Genomic DNA, 22,911 nt, shown 5'->3' with positions numbered 1-22,911 from the left:
GCTTCGTACGAGGCTACCCTTTTACTTTCTGAATTTAAATCTGGAAATGTTATAGCTTACTAACGCATAGCCATATTTTTGTACATTGGAGGTACAGTATATGGAACATATTTTAAGCAATTCAAAAGTTTTGTCTTTGAACTATTTTTATTTTAATGTTGAGTAACTTATAAACGGGCCAAAATGTATAGGCCCTATTTAGCCACAAGGTACATGATGATAATGATGATGATGATGGTTATCACTTTATGATCATCCATTTTAATTTGACCAATGAAGTGCGTGATTCCTTTCGTGGCAGTAATCTGAACATTAGTTCCGAGCCTATGATGCATACATTGCCAATTTTGAAACGACTCTCTATCTGTAGAATTGAAGATGTTTGGCATGAGCCAAGGTAACACACATGCCTGTGGGATTGGGCAGGTGCATGGACATCCTCAATCAGTCCACGAGTTGAAGCTCGTGCTGTCCACACTATTAACCATATTGCTCTATCCATGTGTGTGTTCTGAAGGACATCCCTTTGTGCTAGCCACCCAGTTAAACAGTCTTTAAACCGATACATTATTATAAACAGTCCTGACATAATAACCTCTCTCGGGTTTACGGAGACTTCTCATTGGTCGCCAACACGCGCCTGCCCCAACCGCTCTTATTGGTCAAAGCGCCACGCGACCAGCATGAGAAGGGGGGCTCCCAGGCGCGTGCCGCTTTTTAAAGCGACGCCGCGCCTTGAGACGCTAGTGGAGTCCTGCACGCGACACTGTGCAAGCACACGTTGCTAAAGAAACGTTTTTGACAGCGTTTAATATTTGGTTAAGTTCTTTAGTCCTGCAAGCCACCTGATTTATTTATTTTTAAATGGATGTTATCAGTGTTGAGGAATGGAGTAAAGACGCGAAGGAGAGTAGCAAGGTGCAGCAGTCGAGAATGGAGAGGGGGGAGCAAAGCGAGTACCCATCAAGTCTGGCACTCATGGACAGCAGTGACCCACGCGCCTGGCTGGCTCCCGTGCAGCCTGCTGGCACCTGCGCGGCACACGCCGAATACCTGCTGCACTCGCCCAGCTCCAGCATGTCCCCCGCATCCGGACACAGCCCAAACTTTAGAAATAGTTCCAAGAGTCCGCTCAAAGTGCGGGAGTTGTGTCGGCTCAAGGGTTCGGTGAGCACCGAGGATGGYAGACAGAGAGCCCCATCCAAACCTGGCAACGGAGTCCAGAAACAGAGGCGCCAGGCTGCCAATGCGCGGGAGAGAAGACGGATGCATGGATTGAACCATGCCTTTGACGAGCTGCGCAGTGTCATCCCTGCTTTCGACGACGACAAAAAGCTTTCCAAATACGATACCCTGCAGATGGCCCAAATCTACATCAACGCGCTGGCGGATCTGCTGCAGGGTCCCGGTGTTGACTCRCCAAAGTGTGACCTGTTGTCCGCCAAGGAGAGTCCCCGGGGATCCTCCTCATCCACCTGCCGAAGGGGCTCAGGCACGGGGCTACCGGTCCAGTTTAACGGAATCCCATTCCCCTTCGAAGACGGCTCGTTCTCTGCTTTGATGGAGCAGGAGATACGCTCTCCCTCAGGGACACCTACTTCCGACTTGGAGAGCAGAAAAGACTCCCCCCGGTCCAACCGCAGCGACGGAGAGTTCTCCCCGCACTCTCATTTCAGCGACTCAGATGAGATGCAGATGGAGCTCCAGAGCGASGACGAACTATCTGAACTCAAACTTCCCAGCCATCACTCATTTTGAAACTTCACCAGAGACTTTCTAATCGTGTCAATAATATCTGATGCTAGCATAGCCTACATTTTATAATATGATAGATTGGGCTTTCCGAMATCGTTTTGTTTCGTTTGAGAGTTCTATTTTATTAACTGTTAGATAAAGATGATTTTATGTCAGATAATTCGGTTCTGCCAATAGAATTGATCGTCTCATTGGGACATATAAGGAAAGACCCCTCTGCCATGTCGTCTGTCGCGCGCAGCATTGCCACGGGCTTTCCCAATATCACAGCATGGACAAAACGCTGTCTTCCACGAAATTGCCTGATATTTTTAAATGTAAAGTTTGTTTGTAATTATATTTCCTTATACTGCTCATGATCATGATTTCATTGTTTGTAAATGAATCGGATGAATTTGTTTGCGACTTCAAAAGTTAACAATTCGCACTTTAAAACAAGAGCCAGAGGCTTGGAGTAACATGACTCTGTTATTGAACCATTGTGTTTYTTAGTAGGCCTGCCAATTTGATATTTAATATATCAATTTTGTGTTCTTTTTGTATTTTGGGCCATTCACTTCAAATTAACATGTGTGTCTGTGCTTTCATTGGATGATTGAAGTTTAATTATTTGTAATTGTTTTCATTTATTYTTTTCATTTAAATGCGTAATTTCAAATGTTTCAAAAAACCTGGTTTGCCATTAACTGGTTTATGTTCTTTTCATTTTGAGAATAAAATAAGCAAGTTGAAAACCATCATTTTCTGTTGTTTCTGTGCTTCAAGATGTTGATATGCGGAGAAAATAGATATCCTATACGAACACTAACGGTATAACCATCACACAACTATTCCATGAAGGATCATGATAACAATTATTTTTTCATTGAATGACATGCAGGAACACTTGCGGGAAAGAGGAGAAATATGATGACGATGATGATGATTATTATTATTATTATTAGTAGTAGTAGTGGTGTTGGTAGCATGACTAATAGTAGTAGCAGCAGCAGTAGTAGTAGTAGTAGTAGTAGTAGTAGTAGTAGTAGTAGTAGTAGTAGTATAGTAGTGTAGCTACTAGTATATAGTAGTAGTATATATAGTAAAAGTAGTAGTAGTAGTATATGTCAGTAGTAGTAGTAGTATACGTAGTCAGTAGTATCGGCAGATAGCAGCAGTATATGGTGTAGTAGTAGTAGTAAAGAGGTGTAGTAGTTAGTAGTGTGGTGGTAGGTAGTAAGTAGAGTCAGTCAGTGTGAGAGTTTTGATAAGTAGTAGTTAGTAGTATAGTAGTAGTAGTTGTAAGTAGAGTGTGAGTTAGTAGTAGGTGTAGTAGTAGTAGTAGCAGTAGTAGTAGTAGGTGGTAGGGTGAGTAGTAGTAGTAGTAGTAGTAGTAGTAGTAGTAGTTGTAGTAGTAGTATCAGTAGAGAGGTGGTGGTGGTAGTAGTAGTAGTAGTCCGTAGTAGTAGTAGTAGTAGTAGTAGTTGTAGTCAGTAGTAGGTTGTAGTAGTATATAGTAGTCGATAGTAGTAGTAGTAGTAGTAGTAGTAGTAGTAAGTAGTAGGAAGATAGTATAGTATAGCGTAGTAGTAGTATGAGTAGTAAGTAGTAGTAGTAGTTAAGCCAGTAGTAGTAGTGGTGGTGTGGTAATAGTGAGTAGTAGCATAGTAGTAGTAGTAGGAGTAGTTAGTAGTAGTAAGTAGTTATAGTAGTAGTAGTAGTGATAGTAGTAGTAGTAAGTAGTAGTAGAAGTATAGTAGTAGTAGTCGAGTAGTAGTAGTAGTAGTAGTGTAAGTAGTAGTAGTAGTAGTAGTAGTTAGTAGTAGTAGTAGGCGTGTAGTAGTAGTAGTAGTGTAGTATATAGTAGTAGTAAGTAGTATAGTAGTAGTAGTAGTAGTAGAGTCAGTAGTAGAGTAGAAGTAGTAGTAGTAGTGTGTGTAGTAGTAGTAGTAAAGTAATAGTAGTGTAGTGAGTAGTAGTAAGTTAGTAGGTAGTAGTAGGGCAGTCTAGTAGTAGTAAGTATAGTAGTAGTAGTAGTTAGTAGTAGTATAGTCAGTAGTAGGTTAGTAGTTAGTAGTAGTAGTAGTAGGTAGTAGTAGAGTAGTAGTAGTTAGCAGTAGTAGTAGTAGTAGTAGTAGTAGTAGTAGTGTGTAGTAGTTAGTAGTAGTATAGTAGTAGTTGTAGTAGTAGTAGTAGTAGTAGTAGTAGAGTAGTAGTAGTAGTAGTAGTAGATAGTAGTAGTATATAGTAGTTAGTAGTAGGTGGTAGTAGTAAGTAGTAGTCGTGTCGTGTAGTAGTATAGATAATAGAGTAGTAGTAGTAGTAGTAGTGAAGTCAGTAGTAGTAGTTAGTAGTAGTAGTAGTAGTGAGTAGTACTAGTCTGTGTAGTAGTAGTATAAGTCAGTAGCAGTAGTATAGTAGCAAGTAATAGTAGTATGAGTTGGTGTGTGTAGTAATAATACTATGCCTACCTATTACACTTATAACAGGTATTTATTATTTATTTATATTATTATAATAAACCCTAGTAGGGACTTGAGCTGTCACTAGAGAAGTCCTCTCATTTGGCTCGTCTTCAGCTTGACTTCATTATTGAAATGTGTAAAACAAAATCATCTTCTGTGACCTCGTGGATATTCGAGATAATTCGGTGTATCTCGTACGTGTAGGCTATATAAAGCTAATAATGATAGACAACTTTTATTTTACTGTTGTTTCGATTAACTTTTTCCTGCATATATGCCTATCCATAGGCCCTAAAGGTATCCGTTCATCTTGTTTACCGGAAGTCTGTGCATCTTTAGTATGGATTGTTGGCTTGAAATAGCCTAAGTTAAATTATTATTATTACTGTGTCAAATAATTTTATCAATCATAATTCAAAATAGTTTGTAAATGCGTTATATAATTTAAGAGCTCAGAAAACAAACCACTAAATAGCCTAAGCCTATAAGACGCTTACGTAAAAGTTAAACCATCACTAAAATATATTTGCAGCGCACAAAATATATCTTGAATAAAAGTATAATCTTTATGTAAATATCTCAAATCAAATTTAAAAAATGGCACTCCATTTTCCCTGTAACTTCTTATTTGTAAGTGAATCATAGTTTTTTTAAAAACGTGTCCACAAATCGCTCTTTATATGTTGGACCCTCTAGTCCAAAAATGATGCATTCTAACTTGAGTGTTTAGAGCATATAATTAGGAATTACAATACATTTAATACTAATATTATATGGTTTACTTTAGAGCAACAGTGCATGGCACTTGCCACAAAAATAAGTATGCTAACTTTAACCAGTTATAGTTTGAGTAAAATCCTTTTCACTCTAGGCCTACCCATAACATTGGTTAAATGTTGAGTTTTGGTGACATTTACTAAATTAATTGTAATTTGAGTGTGCATTAATTTCAGGCTATTGTTGGCAGGCCCGTGGTCCAAGGTGTTGGATAGCCTCATTGAAGCACGCGCTGTCAGCTGGTGAGCGCTCGGGTCCCCTCCACACACTGTGATCAGTGTCCCTCGGGACTCTGGATAGAACACACTTTCTTAGTAAACCCGCCACGCACACGTCTGCTTGCTCGCAAAGTAAGCCACACGCGAGCGAGCAGTGGCTCTCTCCTCTCTCTCTCTCTCTCTCTTCTCTCTCTCTCCCACACACACACTTACCAAATTAGTTAAACTTACACTCGTTTACCCTCGTTTTGCAGTCACCTTCGGTTTAGACTAAATTACAGTGCAGACTGTCAATGAATTTTGAACATTTTCATTTGAGCCCTGCCTAATAGGATGATCTGTACATTTTCAGATTAGCCCACTCCTCTGTAGAAAAGACGTGCTAAAAATGTTTCGAAATTATTTATGAAAGTGTCTGTTTGTACCTGCCGCTTCTGCTCCCTCCCCCTGGTTTTAACCAGTCACACCGTGTGCCCCTTAATCTCGATCAATGTGGAGAATAATAGGCAATATAATGTGGTGTTAAATTATTTACCGTATTTATTCACACACCGTTATCTGATTATTAACAAAGCAGCCATCTGTACTTGCCTGACTCATGTGACCCGCTATAACTGGTAAACAGGTAAATTATCGGATTTGGCGAGGTGCTCGGGTCTATCATGGAGCTAGCCAGTAGCCTACTGGGCTGCGTTCCCGAACCTATATTGGGTTTTATCCTATATGTCGCCGATATGACCAAATGTGTTCTGTTTCGTTGTTTTTTTTGTAAACACCACTCTTTAATGACATACCAATAAATTGTCCAACTCTTATGTCTGTTTTTCACGAAATCACAGGAATAGCCGTGCTTATTAAATGGGGATTAAAAACATTGATAACGTTGTTGGAAGTTAGTGTTTCCAACTCCAACATGGTCGATAAAGTTGCCTTTGCCGTTACTAATTTTACAACATAATTGGGGCTATTTTAACTTACTTGGCACGATTATTGTTGTTAATGCTATACAAACTTTAATTGATTCGGAGTCCAGACTGGCAATACCATTTCTTGGAAATCCTCATAAAAACACTGAAATTCAACGTTTTGCTAATAAATATTATTGGAAGCGATATCGGCTCCAAACATTTGTGTGATGGGCGAAACTGTGATGATATCGCTACTTTCTCCGCTATGTGCTGTCATATCTATATCCTATCTCCACTCAGTAGAACGCTACTGGTGCTATCATGTCGATTCTAAATAAACAATGGTCTCAAAAAACAGCTGAGAGACAATACGGGTTGAGGTTTCACTCTTATTAAAAATGTAGATGTGGGCGTTATGAAAAATAAAAACAACCCCGCCATCCTTCTGCCGCAATGGTGGGGGCTCGGAGAGAACCCGAGACCCGACACGCGTGCAAGTATCCTATGGCTTCATGTGCACCATCATGTTTCAAAAACATCTTTTCACTTTTTGTATGCAGTCACACTCTCTATCAGTTTGTCTGGAGGTACGTTAATGGTAATTAGATTGGTGGATTAATAGTGGTAGGCAAATCAGCTAAGAACAAATTCTTATTTTCAATGACGGCCTAGGAACAGTGTGTTAACTGCCTTGTTCAGGGGCAGAACGACAGATTTTTACCATGTCAGTTCGGGGATTCAAACTTGCAACCTTTCGGTTACTAGTCCAACTCTCTAACCAATATAACTGTATCTGTCCATTATAAAATAAAATAAAGTTATACAAAGTGAGTATGCTTATATTGATGAAAAGGAAGGCAAACTATAGCCTATAGGCTAGTTCTAGGGAGTTTTTCCTGGCCACCGTGCTTCTACGTCTGCATTGCTTGCTGTTTGGGGTTTTAGGCTGGGTTTCTGTACAGCACTTTGTGACATCGGCTGATGTAAAAAGAGCTTTATAAATACATTTGATTGATTGATTGATTGATTGATTGTTGCCACCGACACAGATTGGTCTGTGCAATGTCATAATTAAAAAGGTCCTCAATTTTTCTTATCCCAATTATAACATAGTTTCTCTCTCTTCAGCTTAATATAGGCCTAATGTTCATTGTAGTATTTTTTTTTTAAGTTTCCGAAGAATACATATTGTATTTAGAATAAAAAGCACTTATATTGAATAATAATCTCTCTTGGCCCATCAGCAGTGAGGAGTGATATCATGTGCAACCATGTAAGCAATTGGCCAAAATATCATTCAAATGGATTCAGAAGCAAGTGCATTCCATGGTTTTCTAAAATGAAATGAGAGGTTGTTGAATTTTGTATGAGATATGGGGAGTTCAGCAGTCCAACAAGCCAGTACTCTCTGGGGACTCCAGAACAAAGGGTAGAACTGGGCCATACTCCCCATCTGCTGAGGGAGAGAGGAGAGCAAGGGGCATCAAAAAAAAGAAGAGAAAGAGCGACAGAACACAGGATGAGTAGAAAGAGAGGGAGGGAGAGAGAGAGAGAGAGAGAGAGAGAGAGAGAAAGAGAGCGAGAGAGAGAGAGAGAGAGGGAGAGCGAGAGAGAGAGGGGAGAGAGAGCGAGAGAGAGGAGAGCAAGAGAGAGAGAGAGGAGAGAGACAAACAGAGAGCGAGAAGAGAGAGGGAGAGAGAGCGAGAGAGAGAGCGAGAGAGAGAGAGAGAGAGAGGGAGCGAGAGAGAGAGGGGAGGAGAGAGAGCGAGAGAGGGAGAGGAGAGGGGGAGAAGGGAGAGGGAGGGGGAGAGAGAGAGAGAGAGGGAGAGAGAGAGAGAGAGAGGGGGAGGAGAGGGGGGAGAGAGAGAGGGAGAGAGGAGAGAAGAGAGAAGAGAGAGAGAGAGAGAGAGGAGAGAGCGAGAGAGGGGGAGAGAGAGGAGGAGAGAGAGAGAGGGAGGAGAGAGACGAGAGAGGGAGAGATAGAGAGAGAGAGAGAGGAGGGCTCGAGAGCGAGGGAGAGAGAGAGAGAGAGAGGGGGAGAGAGAGGAGGGATCGAGAGCGAGGGAGAGAGAGCGAGGGAGAGGGGGGGGGACGGAGAGGTAAAAGCTACAATAACAATATGTTATTGGTCCATGTTATTAAAGGAGCTATTTAAATAATAAGTCATGATATTATTCTTTCTGTCACTTTGCAATGTTCATTAGAACTGATGCACGGCTGCTTCATTGCAGCATCAGGTGTCTATGGTCCTTGAATTATCCCTCACTCAGGCCCTTATAATGCAGCTGGAACACAGAGAGCACCTGTCACACTGCCAGCCTGGTCCAGCTCATCTGTAAGTGCTGCTATTGAAACATGTATGTCTGCGATGCTAAGTGTGGACTAGTGTGAAGTGTTTGTGTGGAGACATGCACACACCTGCAAGCGTAGCGAGATATGGGGAATGCTTTGTGTCATTTAAAAAAAAGATTGTTATCCAAGCAGGGAGGAGAATATAATAGAAACGGTCACGTGAGCCAATGAAGGCGTGAATAATGCATTGACTTCTGAAGAACACCAGGTCTTCTGTCTGTTGTTATCAATGCAAACGCCATGTTTCCCAAATATCTCAGGGCTGCACTTTGCAGTGGATTATTATTAGATCACGGAAATGTCTCTATGATTGTCTACGATCTGCAACATATCAGGAGAGAGGTGGTCAGAGGGTCTTAAAGCCAAGGCATTGCAGATATTTAAAAAAATGGATGTACCTATCACAGATTACCTCTTTAAATATATATTTATTTATTTTTAAATGAGTGAGCTATTTTAATATATATTTGTGAATGATGTCCTGTGGTTGCCATTATAAAGTAGCCCAGGCCAAAGTCCCAAACACACTTCCTGTCATTTCTGGATGCGGATGTCGCTGATGTCAGTTTGTCTCTGTGCATGAGCATAAAATACACTAGTGGGTGAACCGGTGTCTCTCGGGCTCTGTTCTTACTGGCGTTGTGTTTCTGTCTGTCACCTTTACAAAGCAAATGTACATGGACTAACATGAGGCTTCTTGGGTAACCGTCCAATTCAAAAGCACACAATGGTGAGCCCAATTATCCCCATGCTCAATGCTCGGTGAGCATGAGTTACATGTTTTGTGTGTGCTGATGTGTCTGTATGTTTGTATGTATGTACGGGTGTGTGTGTGTATCCGATCCATATAGGAAACAGCTCCACTGTATGGCTATTTAATCTTTTGACACATTATGACCTCCACAGGGGTCGGGTTACGTCCAGCGTGCAGCTCCCCTTCAGCAATGTATGGAGTGCAGTTTGACTGCAGAGACGTGAAAAGGGAGCGCATCAATTTGGAAGTGACTGTGCTAAAGGCCCTTTTCCGATCCCACACTTCTGAACGTGACCAAGCACCTTCTCAGCAGGAAATGAATGGTCTGACCTGGGTGAGGACTTCACCCACCCACACTTCGAACTGACCAGCACCTTCCAGCAGAAATGAATGGTCTGACCTGGGTGAGGACTTCACCCACCCAGACTTCTGAACATGACCAGCACCTTCTCAGCAGGAAATGAATGGTCTGACCTGGGTGAGGACTTCACCCACCCACCCACACTTCTGAACGTGACCGAGCACCTTCTCAGCCAGGAAATTTAATGTCTGACCTGGGTGAGGACTTCGGGTTTGTGTTCTAAACAGGACAGCCTACGCACCCACCCATCCACCCACACACTTGGCACCAAAGCCCAGCAATGTTCACCACGCCTAACAACTACTGCATAGCTGCCAAGTAGACCCATGTACAGTACATACATGCAACTCTGGGGAGTAACCCGCAGGTGGTGGGTGACGGAGACCTCACTGATAAAGACTATGTTGTTGAGACATAGCTAGCTACTCTGCAGGAATCTCCATCACCTTATCCATCCCAAAAATCAGATAAACTGTCTGATCATGTTGAATGATGAGATAACATTCTTGTCCTTATATCACATCAATGATGTAGCGTACTCAGTCAAACAGGAACTAAAAGTAGATTGGGATCGTATCATTTTGAATGTCCTAACTGTGTGATGCTCCCACCTTACAAAATTGCAATCAGAGCACAGAGATTGTTCACCGTACAAAAGTGTACAGCAGACGATCCAAAGAGAGAACGCAGCTGAATGACCCAGTAGTCAATCTGTTGGAGAGTTCCTCTTTAAAGTCCCAAGAAGGACCTCCTGATTCCCTGGATACAATACCTACAATACCAATGATGAGGTTGAGAGCAGAGCAATGCTTGTCCCTCCCACTCACTGTAAAGAGCCGCTCTGTATATTAAGGGTTCTGTCCTTCCCCATTGTACAGTGGCTGTACAGATAATATTTCATCAGGCCGCCCTGCTCTGGGGAGGGGTACTGTATATTGTAGGAGTTTTCTTGTGTTTGATTCCTCTCCCTTTCATGGCAGTTGAAAGTCCTTAGTCGATTTCCCAGGAGACCCCCACTCTCAGGTATCCTCAGGATGGAGCAGGCCGGAGTGGAGCAGGCTAGAACAGACAAGGGTATCACTTTCAGCTCTGTGCACAGAGCACCATGGCCCCCCCCCCCCCCGACCCTCCTCTTTCCATCCTATTTCCAATTAGAGATACATGTCGTAGCCCTTTCATTTCTCTCTTCAAGATCTCCCATTCACCTCTAAAAGTAAAAGGCCACCTCACAATAGGGGGGAGTTGGGGAAAGCGAGGCTAGACGTAGACGGAGGGTATAGTCTCGACTCCCGAGTCACATGGGCACAGAGACACAGGCCACTGGCCAGTTGTATAAATGCCCTGATGTGTTGAATAACTTCTATTACAGCATCAATCCTCAACCAGAGTCACTGGCAGGGTGTTCGACTGCATTGTGTATGATATTGGAACTGAAGAGAGGTGCCACTTATCTGCGCCATCTAAGACAGAGCTGTCTGCAAGGTCAAGGCTAAGGCAGGTCATCCTGACCAGGGAAGCTAAGAGGTACCTTGAGGTCTTAAACAAGTGCAATACTGGTATGCTCACTAGAACAGTATAGAGTTGCATATAAATACAGAAGTGACCTTTACAGAACTACTCTTAAACTACATGCCTCACTAGTCAGACACAAGATGTCAATAAGATAACAGCAGCTACACTAATCCAATTCTTCAAGGTATTAGATGAAGCATGGCMCGCAGGGATACAAAGAATGGAAAACACATCTAATTAGCTTTACTTAGTGAGAGTATTCTCAGTATTCTCAGGTTCCAGCTGTTTGCTAAACGAAGTTGACTTTGTTAACACCTCTTATCCATCTATTTCTYGCAGCCTGCAAGCTATGTTGCTCTTTATCTTAGATAATTAAAAACAATTATAATAATAACAATTGATGGTAATATGTTGTAACTATAATTATATTTCATCAACGCTTAAATATTTCTGTGAGAGAATGTCTTGTAGTTTATGGACGTATATTTTAATTTGGATTGAAAAGGTTGAATCTCATCAATAACCAATGATCACTTTCCATCCCTCCTTATATGAACATATAAGACGAAACGTTGAGAGTGAGACAAATTCCAAAATGGTTCTTCAGGCATTCTTTGCTGGTTTGATGGAGATTCCTTGATAAAGAATCTACCTTTTTAACATGAGAATTGTAAAAGCTCAATGACTCTCTTGCTTGAAGTTCATTACGCTTCTTTATGTCCCCCATTCTCCCAGATTAGTGCCACGGTCCTCCTGTTTTCACATCATCGGGTTATTTCACCTCTTGCTCCCGTAGAGATCAGTACCACCTCACCACTCATGTCAATCAATCATTCACATTTTACGTTTAAATTTGAGTCATTTAGCAGACACAAATTCCAAAATGGTTCCAGAGCGACTTACAAGTAGTGCATTCATCTTAAGATAGCTGGGTGAGACAACCACACATCACAGGCATAGTAAGTGCATTTTCCCTCAATAAAGTAGTTATCAGCAAAGTCACTGCTAGTAGGAAAATGTACATTTATTTATTATTATTATTATTATTTGTTTTTTAGTAGGTGGGGGCGGTGGGGAGGGGCGCTGTGAGATTAATTTAAGATACTCTTTGAAGAGGTAAGGTTTCAGAAATGTTTGGAAGATGGGCAGAGACTATACTGTCCTAGCTTCAAGGGGAAGTTGGTTCCACCATTGGGGTGCCAGGACAGAGAAGAATGTTGACTGGGCTGAGAGGAAGCTAACCCTTCGTAGGGGTGGGAGGGCCAAGAGACCAGAGGTGGCCGAATGGAGTGCTCGGKTTGGGGTGCAGGTTTTGAGCATAGCCAGAACGTAGGGAGGGGTAGTTCCCTTTGCTGTTCCTTAGGCAAGTAACATGGTCTTATAGTGGATGTGAGGACCGAGTCACTGCTTTGATGTTTGCAGAGAATGACAGGATGTTGTCCAAGGTCACGTCAAGGATCTTTGCACTCTGGAAGGGGGACACTGTGGAATTGTCAACCGTGATGGAGAGGTCTTGGAGTAGGCAGCCCTTCCCTGGGAGGAAGATCAGCTCCATCTTGTCGAGGTTGAGCTTGAGGTGGTGGGCCAACATCCAAGCTGAGATATCTGCCAGGCATTCAGAGATGTGTGTTGCCACCTGGGTGTCAGAAGGGGGAAGGAGAAAAGTAGTTGAGTATAGCAATGATAGGAGAGACCATGTGAGCATATGACGGAGGTGAGTGACTTGGTGTATAGAGAGGAGAGGGCCTATATCCGAGCACTGGGGGACACTAGTAGTGAGAATATGTGGTGCAGACACAGATCCTCTCCACATCACCTGGTAGGAGTGACCTGCCAAGTAGGATGCAATCCAAGAGTGTGCAGAGCCTGAGACGCCCAGCCCTGAGTGGGTGGAGAGGAGGATCTGATGATTCACAGTGTTGAAGGCAGCGGATAGATCTCGGAGGAAGAAAAGAGAGGAGATAAAGTCAGCTTTGGCTGAGCGGAGAGCCTCCATGACGCAGAGGAGAGCGGTCTCAGTTGTGTCTTGAAGTCTGACTGCTTCGGGTCAAGAAGATCTTTCTGAGAGAGATAATGAGAGTTGGTCATAGACAGCACGCTTAAGTGTTTAGGAAATAAAATTAAAAAGGGATACTGGTCTGTAGGTTGACGTCAGAGAGGTCAAGTGTTGGTTTCTTGAGAAGGGGAGCGACTAGGGCCATTTTGAAGTCAGAGGGGACGCAGCCAGTGGTCAGGGATGAGTTGATGAGGGAAGTGAGGAATGGGAGAATGTCTCCAGAGATGGTCTGGAGAAGGGAGGAGGGGATGGGGTCTAGTGGGCAGGTTGTCAGGCGGCCGGACCTCACTAGTCACGGGATTTCATCTGGAGAGAGAGGTCAAAGCGTAGGATAGTTTTGCCAGAATGGGACCAGTGGACTCAATCAGCTGAGTAAATGAGGAGCGGATATCGTCGACCTTCTTTGGTTGACAAAGTTGTCTGAGTAGAGGGGGGATGGCGGGTCGAGGAGGGAGGGGAGGAAAGGGAGGGTGAGGAGGTGGAGAATTAAGGGGGAGGGTAAGGTGTGAAAAAAGTTTTGACACGAGGCAAAAGCTTGAAATTTAGAGTGATAGAAAGCGGCTTTAGCAGCGGATAGTAGTAATGTGCGGGCCGACTCATAACCCGTGGGGGTGTTGGGGTCAATTGTGTGGATGAAGGGCGGGTTGGATAAAGAGAAAACAATACCTTAATAAATCCATGAATGTATTATTCTTGTGCAATTTATAAGCTACATTGATTTTTCTTTATTATTTGAGGCTGTTGCATTAGTATGTAAGCCTAAGCTTTAGGGCCTAACTGTACGCACGCCAAATAGCCTACACACCAATCGTCAAATGATTTTGGGAACAGGCAAAAAAAGTAAAAGGTAAAAAGTACAACTTCTGAKTTTAATTCAACAAGAGAACAGCTGTGAAATGGAGAGTTGAAAATAAAGAGAAGGGAGGGCCAGAAAAGTCATGTTTGGGAAAGATTTGTTGAATTAGTAAAAGAGGATAGCAGTGCCGGCTATGTTATGTGTGATGATTGTGAGGCGTTATACAAATTCGACAGTCACAAGCCGGGGATTTCAAGTAGGCCTATAGCAGGTCAAGGAAACTGTAGTTCAGATGGTTTAATGGCCACTGACTGTAGGTCTATAACCTCTCACATAGCTTTAATAGCCTGAATATTAACTCCTGTAGAATTAAGCATTTCTTGCGGTAAAATTATACAGCAAATGAAGGCACATTTTTSACTCGGGAACAGGAGTGGAGAAATATGATTTATTTATTTCAGTGTCTTGAGAGAATGCGAATGTGCAGTTAGCACCTCTACAGACAGTATCTATCTTTATCAGCATCATAAAAGTTGATCGTATTTCAACCACATAAAATATGCATCCAAGTTGAACTGAAATCTGATCAGAAACACAGTGGGTCGTTTTCACAGCTTTCTATTTCCTTACAACCGGTCAAACCGATGTCATTTGGAAATTCTGCACAGAAAATCTTTCCCTTTTTTTTATATAATACTTTTTCTCCCCAGTCCCTAAACATCTTTGCTACGYGTAAGAAGCAGAGATTATAGAGAAAACCTTACCGATGTCAACAAGTTTGAAGCATTCATCCTATCGATTTATGACATTATTCTGGTGAGCAAGGGATAATTTAGTTTTCTAGGGCAACATATGACAAAAGAGAAGCTGCATGTATCTAATTCTAGACAAGTTGACTAACAAATAGCCTATACCAAAATGTCAGAAACATATCTAAATCAGGCAAAAGAAAATCCTGCACCCACTGTCAAAAAACATTTCCGCTGTCTCTGAACGTAGCGCACAGCGCATTTTCTATATTAGCAGGTTAGCGTCAGGTGTGGGCCTCAGATGTTCACATATAGTCGGGTGGTTGTTATTTGTAATTGCAGGTGGGTGCGGGTAAACAAACAGCGTACCCGCATACCACTAGCGGATGCAGAAGAGAAGGTAGAGAGGAAGGAGTGAAAGGATGATAGGTCCCCCGGAAGTTTAGTTTTCCTCCATTTCCGCTCAAATGCCCGCAGCCCTATGCTGTGAGCTAACTCAGCCACGGAGCAGAGGGGGGACAGTGAGAGTCATAGGATGCAGAAAGGGAGGAGAGTAGGGTTGAAGAGGCAGAATCAGGAGAGAGAATGATTTAGCAGAAGGAATATAGGATAGAAGAGGAGAGACTAGTGGGAGGGAGAGTGAAGATTGCAATGGCGCATAACCACCTGGGAACGTCTGTAAAACCTACAGGGAGAAAAAGCGAACAGGGATAGAAAACACACACGGTTGAAAACGCTACAAGTTCGCCGATAGTCTTAGTTTTGGCTACGGAACGCCTGTGAAAAGCAGCGGAGACTGTAGTACTAACACTAATTGCTGCTTTCCTAGCAGAGGTGAAGGACACACCTCCCGGCACTAATTGCTGATTGGAGGAGAGGTGAAACCACTCCCCGTCCAACACAGGCACTGATAATGAAGGTTACGTATGTAACCACGGTTATGTGACCTATTTGGATTACTCCAATATAYTGGTATCATTCCGCGGCGGCGGGATACATCCAAGGTGAGGATTTACAGATTCACTCCCATGTACACCTGTGTCACGGCTGGGGTCCACCCCTATATATAGACCCCATGGCCGTGACATACGTTCTCTACATCATTTTTGAGGCGCCTCTAGCACCGTAGAGGATTGGAGTGATCCATATAGCTCACATACGTAACCTTCGTTACATAACCTTCGTTATGTTTCACTATATTGGATCACTCCAATATATTGGTATACCCATACCAGATTAGTCGGTGCTAGAGGGACCTGGCCAGCCAGCAGCAAAGTCCTAGCGCTGGACTGAGACGCAGGGGCCGTCAATGTGGAAGGGGGGGTCCCGGCACAGTCCCCGGAAGGCAAGGCGACACCCAGGACCGCTGAACCAACCGCAGAAGGAGATGCCACATTTACCCAAAAGTACCTAGCAAAGGTGCAAGAGGAAGCCCAGCTGGCCGCAGCACAGATATCAGCGAGGGGCACTCCTCTCAGTAGAGCTCAGGATGCAGCCACACCTCGTGTTGAATGTGCCACCACAGATCCCATCACTGGCCTGTTAGACAGGCGGTATGCTGTCATAATCGTTTCCACGATCCAGTGAGAGAGCCTATGCTTTGATAGTCCTGGGGGCTGGGCTYTCTCACCATAGCAGACAAAGAGCTGATCTGTTGTTCTCACTGACCGTGTCCGCTCCACATAGGCAGCCAGTGCCCGCACAGCATGCCGGAGGAAGGCCCAGACTCCAACACCGGGGGGGGGGGGGGGGGGAGTCGTAAGCAGACAGGATAAAAGGGATGTTCACATGCCTGTCTGACAGAACCTTCGGGAGGAATGAAAGGTTGGGGCGGAGAGACATACTCCTCCCCCCAGGGTCCATCCGGTAGCATTCAGAACTTGGAGCTCACCCAGAGCATGGAGCTCACCCACCCTCTTCATGGAAGTAACTACCAAGAAAGCCACCTTTATAGAGAGGTGTTTCAGGGAGGAAGACTCCAACGGTTCGAAAGGCTGCTTTGCCAAAGCCGCCAAGACCACATCCAGATCTCAGCTCGCCATTGAGCGGGTACTAGCTGGACGCAGGCGACGAACCCCCTTCATGAACCTGGAGACCAGGGGATGGTGCCCCACTGGCCTGTCCATCCACCCCACATGTCAGGCAGATTTAGCAGCCAAATACCCTCTCAGTGTAGAGGCTGTCAAGCCCTCATCAAAGCGAGACTGCAGGTATTGGAGGACATACTGCACCCCGCATGACTCGTGCACAACCTCACAACCAAGAGCAGAACAACCGCCAGTGCAACTGGTATGCCGTGATTGTAGCTGGCACCCTTGCATTCTGCATAGTGTTCATTACACCCTCCTGTATTCCTAACGTGGACCATTGGTGCCGTTCAGTGGCCAAGCCCAYAGATTGAGGCGGTGCAGCCTCAGATGCCACAGAGTTCCCCCGGCCTGAGACAGCAGGTCCGGTCTCAGGGGAAGTTGCCAAGATGTCCCAGACAACAGCGACAGGAGAAGGCTGAACCAGGGTCGTCTGGACCAGTATGGGGCCACCAGAAGCAGACGATGCTCTGCCAACCTGGTCCTGTCCAGCACAGACTGGATCAGGGGGAAAGGGGGGAATGCGTAAAGCTCCAGGCCTGGCCAATCGTGAGCMAGAGCATACAAGCCCAGAGGCCCTGGTGGCTCCAACATGGAGTACCACAGAGGGCAGTGTGCATTGTCCAGGGAGACAAACAGGTCCACCTGGCCCTCCCAAACTTGTCCCACAGGTGCTGCACTACCTGGGCATGTAAGCTCCAGTCGTAAGGTGGCGGGCCCTCCCTCGAGAGCATATCCGCTGCCACATTCAGGATGCCAGGTACGTGTGCTGCGTGTAGAGACGCTAGACATCCCTGAGCCCAGAGAAGGAGCTCCCGTGCCATAAGATGGAGGCGGTGCGACCTCAGTCCACCCTGATGGTTGACTGTGGTGTTGTTCATTCTCATCAGGACATGTCTTCCCTTCAGATGTGGAAGGAAAAATTGCAGGGCCAGCAGTACAGCTCGGAGCTGTAGTGTATTGATGTCATAATCAAATCAAATCAAATATCAAATCAAATTTTATTAGTCACATACACATGGTTAGCAGATGTTAATGCGAGTGTAGCGAAATGCTTGTGCTTCTAGTTCCGACAATGCAGTAATACCAACAGTAAATCTAACCTAACAATTCCACACTACTACCTTACACACACACACAAGTGTAAAGGGATAAGAATATGTACATAAAGATATATGAATGAGTGGTGGTACAGAACGGCATGGCAGATGCAGTAGATGGTATAGAGTACGGTATATACGTATGAGAGATGGATACTGTAGGGTATGTAAACATAAAGTGGCATAGTTTAAAGTGGCTAGTGGTACATGTATTGCATAAAGATGGCAAGATGCAGTAGATGATATAGAGTACAGTAATTACATATAGAGATGGGTAATGTAGGGTTGTAAACATTGTATTAAGTGGCATTGCTTAAGTGGCTAGTGGTACATTTTTACTAATTTCATCAATTCCCATTTTTAAAGTGGCTGGAGTTGAGTCAGTATGTTGGCAGCGGCCGCTAAATGTTAGTGGTGGCTGTTTAACAGTCTGATGGCCTTGAGATGAGAAAGCTGTGTTTTCAGTCTCCGTCCCTGCTTTGATGCACCTGTACTGACCTCGCCTTCTGGATGATAGCGGGGTGAACAGGCAGTGGCTTGGGTGGTTGTTGTCCTTGATGATCTTTATGGCCTTCCTGTGACATGGTGGTGTAGGTGTCCTGGAGGGCAGGTAGTTTGCCCTCTGGTGATGCGTTCTGCAGACCTCACTACCCTCTGGAGAGCCTTACGGTTGTGGGCGGAGCAGTTGCCGTACCAGGCGGTGATACAGCCCGACAGGAGTGCTCTCGATTGTGCATCTGTAGAAGTTTGTGAGTGCTTTTGGTGACAAGCCAAATTTTCTTCAGCCTCCTGAGGTTGAAGAGGCGCTGCTGCGCCTTCTTCACAACGCTGTCTGTGTGGGTGGACCAATTCAGTTTGTCCGTGATGTGTACACCGAGGAACTTAAACTTTCCCCCTTCTCCACTACTGACCGTCGATGTGGATAGGGGGGTGCTCCCTCTGCTGTATCCTAAAGTCCACAATCATCTCCTTTGTTTTGTTTGACGTTGAGTGTGAGGTTATTTTCCTGACACCACACTCCGAGGGCCCTACCTCCTCCCTGTAGGCCGTCTCGTCGTTGTTGTGTAATCAGCTACCACTGTAGTGTCATCCGCAAACTTGATGATTGAGTTGGAGGCGTGCATGGCCACGCAGTCGTGGGTGAACAGGGAGTACAGGAGAGGGCTCAGAACGCACCCTTGTGGGCCCAGTGTTGAGGATCAGCGGGGTGGAGATGTTGTTACCTACCCTCACCACCTGGGGGCGGCCCGTCAGGAAGTCCAGGACCCAGTTGCACAGGGCGGGGTCGAGACCCAGGGTCTCGAGCTTGATGACGAGTTTGAGGGTACTATGGTGTTAAATGCTGAGCTGTAATCGATGAACAGCATTCTACATGGGTATTCCTCTTGTCCAGATGGGTTAGGGAGTGTGCAGTGTGGTTGCGATTGCGTGTCTGTGGACCTATTGGTCGGTAAGCAAATTGGAGTGGGTCTAGGGTGTCCGGTAGGGTGGAGGTGATATGGTCCTTGACTAGTCTCTCAAAGCACTTCATGATGACGGAAGTGAGTGCTACGGGGCGGTAGTCGTTTAGCTCGTTACCTTAGCTTTCTTGGGAACAGGAACAATGGTGGCCCTCTTGAAGCATGTGGGAAGCAGACTGGGATAAGGATTGATTGATATGTCCGTAAACACACCAGCCAGCTGGTCTGCGCATGCTCTGAGGACGCAGCTGGGAATGCCGTCTGGGCCTGCAGCCTTGGGAAGGTTAACACGTTTAAATGTTTTACTCACCTCGGCTGCAGTGAAGGAGAGCCCGCAGGTTTTGGTAGGGGGCCGTGTCAGTGGCACTGTATTGTCCTCAAGCGGGCAAAAAAGTTGTTTAGCCTGTCTGGGAGCAAGACCTCTGGTCCTCGACGGGGCTGGTTTTCTTTTTGTAATCCGTGATTGACTGTAGACCCTGCCACATACCTCTTGTGTCTGAGCTGTTGAATTGCGACTCGATTTTGTCTCTGTACTGAGACTTAGCCTGTTTGATTGCCTGCGCGAGAGAATAGCTACACTGTTTGTATTCGGTCATGCTTCCGGTCACCTGCCCTGGTTAAAGCAGTGGTTCGCGCTTTCAGTTTCACGCGAATGCTGCCGTCAATCCACGGTTTCTGGTTTGGGAATGTTTTTATCGTTGTCGTGGGTACGACATCGTCAATGCACTTCCTAATGAACTCGCTCACCGAATCAGCATATTCGTCAATATTGTTGTTGGACGCGATGCGGAACATATTCCAATCCGCGTGATCGAAGCAGTCTTGAAGCGTGGATTCAGATTGGTGGACCAGCGTTGAACAGACCTGAGCGCGGGAGCTTGTTGTTTGAGTTTCTGTTTGTAGGCTGGAATCAACAAAATGGAGTCGTGGTCAGCTTTTCCGAAGGGGGGGGGGGAGGGCTTATACCGTCGCGGAAATTAGTATAACAATGGTCTAGTGTTTTTCCAGCCCTGGTAGACAATCGATATGCTGATAGAATTTAGGGAGTTTTGTTTTAGATTAGCCTTGTTAAAATCCCCTGCTACGATGAATGCAGCCTCAGGGTGTGTGGTTTCCAGTTTACAAAGAGTCAGATAAAGTTCGTTCAGGGCCATCGATGTGTCTGCTTGGGGGGAATGTATACGGCTGTGATTATGATTGACGAGAATTCCCTTGGTAGATAATGCGGTCGACATTTGATTGTGAGGAGTTCTAGATCAGGTGAACGAACGACTTGAGTTCTTGTGTGTTGTTATGATGATCACACCACTTCTCGTTAATCATAAGGCATACCCCCCGCCCCTCTTCTTACCGGAAAGATGTTTGTTTCTGTCGGCGCGATGCATGAAGAACCAGCTGGCTGCACCGACTCCGTTAGCGTCCCTTGAGTTAGCCATGTTTCCGTGAAGCAGAGCACGTTGCAATCCCTGATGCTCTCTGGAATGCTACCCGTGCTCGGATTTCATCAACTTATTGTCAAGAGACTGGACATTGGCGAGTAGTATGCTAGGGAGTGGAGGCGCGATGTGCCCGTCTCCGAAGCCTGACCACGAGACCGCCCGTTTTCCCCTTTTTCGGCGTCGCACAGGGTCGCCGGCTGGGATCAGATCCGTTGTATTGGGTGGAAGGCAAAACACTGGATCCGTTTCGGGAAAGTCATATTCCTGGTAGGAACGATGATGAGTTGACGTCAATCGTATATTCAGTAGTTCCTCCCGACTGTATGTAATGAAACCTAAGATTACCGGGGTACCGATGTAAGAATAACACGTAAAAAAACAAAATACTGCATATTTTCCAAGGAAACGAAGCGAGGCGGCCATCTCTTTTCGCGCGCGGATGTTGTTCGATTGCGTCGATTGCGTCGTCTGTGGACCTATTGGGTCGGTAAGCAAATTGGAGTGGGTCTAGGGTGTCCGGTAGGGTGGAGTGATATGGTCCTTGACTAGTCTCTCAAAGCACATCATGATGACGGAAGTGAGTGCCTGCCGCTCCAAGGGTGTAGCCAACAGTCGTGGCCAACCTGCCCTTGGTCACACACCCCCAGTCGAACTGGGAGGCGCCTGTGCTGACCAGCATCCTCAGCATCTCCCACCCTGAAAGAAAGGAAGTTGCCGCGCCAACTTCAACAATGCCCTGAGGCACTGTGCGGTCACCCGCAGCTGGCGGTAACGGTGGCGCTTTGGGTGAAGCCGGTGGGAGTTGAACCACTGTTGAAGAGGCCGGAGACGTAGCAGGCCCAGAGGAATCAACAACAAGGCCGCCGTCAGCAAGCCCAACAGGTGTTGGCAGGTTAGGAGTTACTCCCGAAAGTGGTCGAGGCAAGATAAGATCGCTGGAACCCGGTGAGGGATACATTACCCAGTACCTCTGCAAAAACGGGGAWGACCCGTGTGGGAGAAACAGGCAGACAAAAAACAGAAACAAAGTAATGGATTTAATGTATGTGTTTTACGCCAACTGCAATATTACCTAGCTGGTTTAATATCCAAGCAGTAAAAATGATGGAGTAACTCCGTCAAGGAACTCCAAAGTTAATGTCTCAACGTAGTGGAAGCCCACCATGATACTCTTACATTCTGCAGGGGAAAGAACAAGAAAAAAACTTGTTTGGTAATTAGCAGAGAACCTGCGCAGCATGTTAAGCAATTCACAACACGCACAGAACTAGCCAGTMAGCAAGTTGTGTAAGGTAAATACAGTTTGTGGCTAACGAAAGACAAGCACGACAAATCACGGGCGGAAGATACAGATCAACCAAATGCAGCGAGTGGAGCATTCAAGAGGAGGGGCTGGCMATTTGGCCATGAAAGAGAATGTGTGTCGCGGCCATGGAGTCTAAATAAAGGGGCTGACCCCAGCCGTGACACAGGTGTACACGGGAGTAAATCTGTAAATCCTCACCTCGGATGTATCCCTCCGCCGCGGAGTGATACCAATATACTGGAGTGATCCAATATAGTGAAACATAACCAGAGATTACTACAACAACTGCCCTGAAAYTTATCCATGTCAGATTGTCAACACCACAAGTGGTGAACAATTAACAGTTCAGACAGCAATGGTTAATTAGSTAACTAGAGAGACAGCACTTTACATCGATTGACCAAGCAAGACTATATCAACAACAAGTTATTGAAACAAAAATGACACTGAACTATTYTTGTAGAAGCAGAAACAGTCTCTTCCCAGCCATAGATGGAGCACAATAATAATAACAATAATACATTTCATTTGTATAGMGCTTTTCATTACAGAGTTGTCTCAAACCTCYACTGAGGAAAAAAATAAGAAATKATATACAATAAAAACAACATACATTTAGAATATATGCAATAGTGKGCTAGGTGCTAAATAMATKTTATATTGGGACTAGGACTATGAAAAATACATTCTGTAGAAGTGAGTTATAAGGCCCGTTTTAAAAGTTCTGAGTGATGGAGAGGCTCTCAGATGGTCAGGGAGAGCATTCCAGTAGGTGAGGGGCAAGGGAGCAGAAGGCTCGGTCCCTATATTTCGGAGACGTGTCTTGGGGATTTGAAG

General features: G+C 45.1%; 1 protein-coding gene across 1 annotated transcript; it reads left to right on the top strand.

Annotated features, from left to right (window-relative positions):
* The first annotated feature begins 751 nt into the window (after positions 1–751).
* LOC111974660 (transcription factor ATOH1) lies at positions 752–2,492 on the top strand. The gene has a single exon (XM_024002564.2). It carries the CDS (start codon positions 865–867, stop codon positions 1,756–1,758), a length of 894 nt encoding a protein of 297 aa, XP_023858332.1. The 5' UTR covers positions 752–864; the 3' UTR covers positions 1,759–2,492.
* The last annotated feature ends 20,419 nt before the right edge of the window (positions 2,493–22,911 follow it).

Source organism: Salvelinus sp. IW2-2015, linkage group LG15 (genome assembly GCF_002910315.2).
Source record: "Salvelinus sp. IW2-2015 linkage group LG15, ASM291031v2, whole genome shotgun sequence".
In the NCBI taxonomy this organism is placed as follows: domain Eukaryota; kingdom Metazoa; phylum Chordata; class Actinopteri; order Salmoniformes; family Salmonidae; genus Salvelinus; species Salvelinus sp. IW2-2015.
The sequence above is the reverse complement of the archived record's forward strand: the minus strand, read 5'-3'. Positions and strand labels throughout refer to the sequence as shown.